Genomic DNA, 7,265 nt, shown 5'->3' on the forward strand with positions numbered 1-7,265 from the left:
GGATTTATGGAGATCTTTTTGTGCATTTTGGGATCACTGATTGATACATCCTGGGGGGCGTTGCCATCATCCTTAACTCTTGAACCATAGCAACCTGCCATACCTGAGCTAGGAGGGGTGAGCATGGCCACCACCTCAGAGACATGTTTAGTGGCACCTTTAGCTGGCACTGATCTTGAGGTTTATGGTCCCAGACCTAGCAGCCAAATCACTCTTTGGAGTATGTTACGGTATTGCTGTGTTGCATTCTGGCGTATTGTTCTGGGGTTTGCGTCTTGTCCCCCTCCCTGACATCTCTGGATCTCTCTTGCTGTGCTTCTCCAGCAATTGTATACCACTGCAAGATGCTGGCCCAGCAAGATCCCGCACGCAGGCTGAACACTGGCAGCTGGCATAGCCTCTTAATATAGAAGTGAGGGGTGTGGCTGCACAGGCAGTGTGGTGCTGATCAGTTCGGGAACAGGCTGTGTGCTAAAAAGAGTTTAGTTGCATGTTGCAAAGGCTTATGGGGCTGATACTGAGTCTGAGGGGCAGCCTAAGTACTCAGAGGGAAGGAAATAGAGGGACTTCCTAAGGGCTTCCAGGAGCCAGCGCAGACAGGCTGGGTGCCTACTCTAAGATGGACTGTGGTAGCAGCTGAGTAGACATGGCTGGATGGGACTGCAGCTCATGTGGAGGCACCTGAGCCACCTGCAATGCTGCTAGCTCAAGGTAGTGTGAAGACCAGAGCTGTGGCAGCATGAAATGTCTGCCTGGGCCGGCAAATTGTCCTGCGAACCATTGCAGAGCTCCACACTCTCTACTGTGCTGCTCGAAGCTCACTGGTTTAAACCTAGTACATGGTGAATTGAATCACAGCAGGGATTGCTATCTAGGCATGCCTTGTATCCTCTTATAAACCTCAGGATTTTTTTAAATCCCTCCCAAAAGCTGTTTTAAAAAAAATCTCAATACCTAACCACGTGAATGAATAAATCATAATAATTATTCAAATAATCCTATGAATGAATTATTCATTGTAATAATTGAAAAGGAATCCCAGCAAGAAGCATTTTACTATTATAAAGGTAAATATTGATTCATTTTTTTAGAAAGTATATTCTCCATCGAAGTATTTTTCATCTGCTTGCCATACCCTAATTATGTATAATATGAAAGAAAAATATGCTTCCTTGTGTGACAGCCATTTTCATATAAATGAAAAAATATGCTTCCTTTTGCAACAGCCATCTTCAATGCTATTCAGAGAGAAAGGAAAAAGGATTAAGCAACATTTAGATTCTATTCACCTCCTTCCTGAGGACAGAGCCAAACAAGACACCCACTGTCAGCTGGTCAAAATGTCCAAAGCCTGAAGTAACTGAATATTACCAGCTAGTTATAGAGGATTTGGGAGGACGGGTAAAAAGGGAAATATTTTGCTTCTAGTTCTGTGCTGCTAAGATAGTGTAGGCTAAGCATATGGCTTGCAGCCAGCAAAGGCATCAGATACTATGATGAGAAAAGCCTCGTTAATAATATTTAGCACTGACAAAGGGCTTTCAAGGGAAAGACAGACTTTTGTCCTGGGAACGATGGATGCAGCCTTACCTGTTAGCCCTATTTTTAGAAGGACAAAGTGAAATGACGCAAGTTTCTTTATGCTTTCAGATCCCAAGCATGACATGGATTGAGCAACAGGTTTCTGAAGGCAAAAGGACTGGAAGTCTAATTGCCTGCAAAATGTAGTGTTGGCTCCCAGGGAGATGCGGTAATGTGTGGTGGTAAACAAACAAACAAAGAGCAAGCTCAACTGTTTGATACCTGGAGAAGGGATAAATCCTACGCACTCCAAATCAGAAAGTGTATTTACCTGTGTTTTTCCCCAGCTGCAGTTCAATGTGTGACAGGTTGCCTCCATCTGTGAGCGGCCGGATGCCACTGCCGTGCTTGCATCTCGGCAGTGGCATTTATAAACGGAGGTCTGCGAGTCACAGGCACGGAGCGCCTCGCTCAAGGTCAGCTGGAGAGCCTGCAGCGGGGGCAGGCACAGCACCGAGGGCTCCTGGCTCCAGCATCGGGGCACTGGTCGGAGCTGGCGGTGTCCGATCCTCGTCGGGGGTCTGCCTGCAGGGGCAGGGGCAGGTTTTGAGGGTGGACGGGTGGGGAGGAAGAAGAGCCGGGGGGTGCCACCGCTCGGGCGAGCTGCTGCAAAGCGCCCGGCCGGGGAGCATCCCCCTGCAGCTGGATACACGCGGGGAGACCCCCAGGGCCGTGTCCGTCCCCACCCCCCCTCCCGGGCTGGGGCTGTTGCATCCCTCCGTACCTAGGCGCGTGGGTGCCGGCGTGCGTGTCCCTGGGTGCCTCTGTCTGTCCCCGCGTGTCCGTCTGTCCCTCCCTCGCCGTGTCACCGGCGGGGTCTGTGTGTGTATGTGCGCGCCTGCGTGTGCGCGCAGCGGGGAGGGCAGAGCCGTGCGCGCCGCGCAGCAGAGCACGCCGTGGCCGTGGCCGTGGCCGTGGCCGTGGCCGTGGCCGTGACCGTGGCCAGGACCGGAGGAGGAGTTGCGGCGCTCCGGCAGCCCCGCGGAGCCGCCGTGCGAGCGCGCCGAGGCGCAACAGGCGGGGCGGCTCCTCCCGGGCGGTGAAGGGGAGGCGGCGGGGAGCGGGCACGGGCACGAGCACGAGCACGAGCACGAGCACGAGCACGGGCACGGGCACGGGCACGGGCACGGGCAGGGAGCTGGCGGCATGCGGGCGGAGGAGCCGCTGGCGCTGGCGGCCCCGCGGGCGGGCGGCGGCGAGGCAGAGGCGGCGGGCGAGGAGCGGAGCGGCGGCGGCTGCTGCAGCAGCGAGCGGCTGGTGATCAACATCTCCGGGTTGCGCTTCGAGACCCAGCTGCGGACCCTCTCCATCTTCCCCGACACGCTGCTGGGGGACCCCAGCCGCAGGGTGCGCTACTTCGACCCGCTCCGCAACGAGTACTTCTTCGACCGCAACCGGCCCAGCTTCGATGCCATACTCTACTACTACCAGTCCGGGGGCAGGCTCCGGAGGCCAGTCCACGTACCTCTCGACATCTTCCTGGAGGAGATCCGCTTCTACCAGCTGGGCCAGGAGGCCATCGAGACCTTCCGGGAGGATGAGGGCTTCATTCAGGAGGAGGAGAAGCCCCTGCCCCAGCACCACTTCCAGCGCCAGGTCTGGCTGCTCTTTGAGTACCCTGAGAGCTCCGGGCCGGCCCGGGCCATCGCCATCGTCTCCGTGCTGGTGATCCTCATCTCCATCGTCATCTTCTGCCTGGAGACCCTGCCCGAGTTCCGCCAGGAGCCCAAGGGCTCCCAGCCCGGCTTCGGGGAGGCAGCAGTGCCCGGGGACGACACGCTGCTGCTGCCACCGCCACCACCACCGAGCGGGACCCCACAGCCCCTGCGACCTGCTGCCGGTGCAGGCCCTTTCTTCACTGACCCCTTCTTCCTCATCGAGACCCTGTGCATCATCTGGTTTTCCTTTGAGCTCCTCGTTCGCTTCTTCGCCTGCCCCAGCAAGCCCGAGTTCTCCCGCAACATCATGAACATCATCGACATCGTGGCCATCATCCCCTACTTCATCACCCTGGGCACGGAGCTGGCCCAGCAGCAGCAGCAGAAGCAGCAGCCTGGGAGCAGCAGCAACAATGGGGGCCAGCAGCAAGCCATGTCCTTGGCCATCCTCAGAGTCATCCGCCTGGTCAGAGTCTTTAGGATCTTCAAGCTCTCCAGGCACTCCAAGGGGCTGCAGATCCTGGGGAAGACTCTCCAAGCCAGCATGAGGGAGCTGGGCCTCCTCATCTTCTTCCTCTTCATCGGGGTAATCCTCTTCTCCAGTGCTGTCTACTTTGCAGAGACCGATGACCCCGATTCCCTGTTCACCAGCATTCCCGATGCTTTTTGGTGGGCAGTGGTGTCCATGACCACTGTGGGCTATGGGGACATGTATCCCATGACAATTGGTGGCAAGATTGTGGGCTCCTTGTGTGCCATTGCTGGTGTGCTCACCATTGCCCTGCCTGTCCCTGTCATCGTGTCCAACTTCAACTACTTCTACCACCGAGAGACTGATCATGAAGAGCAGTGCCAGTACACCCATGTCACCTGTGGCCAGCAGCAGTCACCCTTCTCTGAGCCCAAGAAGGGGGACAGTAATCAGTCTCTCAGCAAATCTGAATTCCTGGAAGCAGAAGACCTGGAGTCCATGAAATATTCCAACTTCATTCCCCCCAACAATCAGGGTTATAAAGAGAAGAAAATGCTGACAGAGGTGTGATCGGTTTTGTTGTCATGGGTCCAGACACAGAGCTGCAAGCTGCTGCACATCCGTCTTCCCACTAGCAGCTGGATCTATTCAACATTTACATACCAGACTGTGAATTGTGATACCGTAAACAGAGTGATTGTGATAATGGGCTCTTCTCTGCTGATTTGCTGTTTCTCATTACTGTGTGCAGTCAGAAATGTTCTTGCTTTATTCTGTGGAGTGCTAGCTGTCGTCCCCTACTCCCTCATGAATATCTTTTCCTTTTTTTTGAAGACTGCTGTAAACCAATATTAGCTCTGAAGCCTAACCTTTCTTCTCCACTAGCAAAGAACACCTTGCCACAACTCCAGTTGAAGGATTCAACAGGGAGTAAATAGTTAAGGGGGCTACAAACATCTGGCTCGAGCTGTGCCCTTCGTTCCTGTGCCAGCGCTGTGCCCTTGGCTGTGGGATCAGTCACGCCTGCCATGCCATTGCCTTTGAATAATGGAAATGCTGTAGCCAGCATCACAGTGAGTTCTCTAGCTGTAAGGAAGAAGTCAACAAACAGCTGCCTTTCTTCTTTGCAACACTTGGCATGCTGAAGACCCTCTTGGTTTATGTTTCAAAAAAGACGCATAGATCTAAAAGCTGTTTGCCACTCCTGACCATACACTATTCATCAAAAATGGGCATAAAGAAATCAACAGGCTTGTTGAAGAATCTCTGTGTTGTGAGCTTATTTCAGCCTTCTTTGTTCCAGTGCCCTGATGTTAATTGGCTTTTATAGTACCAAGTTAATCTTCATAGTGCTAAGTGCCTTCTGATGCTAGGCACATTTGACAAAATTCATTTGTTATCTCCGCAGTTTATCTCTACACAATGGTGTTTAATGAGAGGTAGTTTATGCTTCAGATATCCAGTTCTGTATTCAGGCATGTGAGAGCAATTGACATCACTGCATTTTTATTGAAGTTTTTTTATTATTTCTATAGCTGAGGGAAGTATGTGTGTTGGTATTTTGTTGGCATTGCTGAAAAACCCCAACCACCTGTGCTATCTGAAGATTGCACTGATATAATGGGTCACAGTCATAAATTACCCCAGGGTAAGTGTGTCAACATTAGAGATTTAGACTGGCACTGATACAAGCTTGCCTAAGCCATCTGCACAAACTCAGTACCCCAGATCTTTCAAATGAGAGGAAGAAGAGCTAACCTTGAAGAAATGTTTTTGCTTTTTTTACTGATTCAGCCAGTTCTGTGTATTTCTTACATAGAAGACAGAGAAATGTCTTTTGCATGCACTAGGTCTTATGAGAGCAACTTATAGTAAGTAGCATTGCAAAATGCATACCTTGGCTGGTAGTGCTGGGCTTGTCAAGGGACCAGAGATTTGCATCTTAAGATGCATGTTTTGCTTCCCAGGTAATATCTTTTCCTTCCTTCCTTCCTTCCTTCCTTCCTTCCTTCCTTCCTTCCTTCCTTCCTTCCTTCCTTCCTTCCTTCCTTCCTTCCTTCCTTCCTTCCTTCCTTCCTTCGGTCTGTCTTTCTTTCTGTCTTTCTTTCTGTCTTTGTTTTGGTCTTTGTTTCTCTTTTGGTCTTTCTTTTTTTAATCAGCTGTGTCTTATACCCAACTTTAAAATGTTTCAAATGCTGCCAGTGTGTGAGAAGGGGAAATGGATGCTTTTAGATTCTATGGATATTTTTTTATGCAAGAAAATGCCTTTGTTTGTTTTTAAATGTAAATGTATATTCTGCATTCACGTGTGTGCATGTGTATGAAAGCAAAGGCAGCCATTAATGCCTTGCATCATACAGTATGATATACATATTAGAATGTACTACATATTGCATGTGACGTGTAATACGTAAAACACGTAGTATCAGGATGCAAAATCTATAGAGTACATTTTATGCAAATGTATATATTATGCTTTTTCAGTCATAGGGCTGAGAATGCTAAAGACATATCCTTCAATATAGTCAGAACTGTCAGGGTTGTGAGATAGTATCTATTTGCATCTTTGTTACCCTGCTTGTTTTTCATTGTCTTGAGATCTGGCTCCATGCTTAGAGAGCTTTTATTGTGGCCTCTCCTCATCTGGGTCCTGATCATATGGTAGAGGTTGTTTGTGTGAGACCTAACTGCTGCATTTCTCCGGAGTCCCATTGTCTTCTCAAAGGGTTTTAATGTACAGGGATCTCCCCCGGGGTCAGAGCACAGCCATTATATTGAAAACTCTCTTCTCTCTCTTGCTGAAGTCAGTAGCAAAATGCTACTTGTCTCGGTTACTGCAGGTCAGTCTGGGAAATGCAAGTGTGGTGTGGTGAGGGCCCTGTAGCTCAGAGGAGCTTGCCTGAATAAAGAGAGCAGAATGTGTCTTTCAGGGCAGTCTCCACAGAGATACGTAAGTGCCCAATTAGTCTTTGGTTCATTGGGACTGAGGCAAATGTCTGGGATGGTCTGGGCCTTGGGAGTCATTCTGCATCCTCTGAAGCATGTAAATGGTGGATAAGTAATAAGTAGGACTGAGGAAGGGTCTGCAAGGTGGGATTTTGTGTAAAAAGTTGTCTTGGTCTCTGAGTTAATTCTGTAAAATGCTGTTGTTCTTATCTGTGTATCAGGTTCACTATAATGAAATATTTTTCGGAGTAAAAGAGAGTAACTTCAAATTTTAAGTTGCTCTAGCAGATGCACTAAACTAGCAGAAGAACCTGTTACTTAAGGGGGTTGTGTCAAGGCTGTTGCAGTCTCCTAGTAGCCTATGTTTGGTGCTATTTTATGCCTGAGTGTATCAGCTGATATAAGTTTTCCCAAAGTAAGATATAAAAAACTCAGGTTAAGCACAAGCCACACTGAGCCTATGTCAAAAAATTCCTGTGCTCGTTCTCTCCCTTGGGCCTGACCCCACTCCCTGCCAGGCAGGAGCCATCCCTCCTAAGAACAGGCTGTTCTCCTGGCCAGTGTGACAAATGGACATGGAGGCTCCAACAAAAAAAGATGTGAGGCAA

General features: G+C 50.0%; 1 protein-coding gene across 10 annotated transcripts in view; it reads left to right on the plus strand.

The window, feature by feature from the left end:
- The first annotated feature begins 2,601 nt into the window (after window positions 1-2,601).
- LOC308181420 (potassium voltage-gated channel subfamily A member 6-like) overlaps window positions 2,602-7,265 on the plus strand; it is a 26,606-nt gene continuing 21,942 nt past the window's right edge. For all 10 annotated transcript variants that reach the window (XM_080564713.1, XM_080564715.1, XM_080564716.1 and 7 more), the window contains exon 1: window positions 2,602-7,265. This exon is cut by the window's right edge and continues 1,666 nt beyond it. In XM_080564713.1, the coding sequence (XP_080420839.1) occupies window positions 2,728-4,281 (1,554 nt within the window). In that variant the 5' untranslated portion in view covers window positions 2,602-2,727 and the 3' untranslated portion in view covers window positions 4,282-7,265.

Source organism: Anser brachyrhynchus (assembly GCF_964034855.1).
Source record: "Anser brachyrhynchus genome assembly, chromosome: 1".
Taxonomy (NCBI): Eukaryota; Metazoa; Chordata; class Aves; order Anseriformes; family Anatidae; genus Anser; species Anser brachyrhynchus.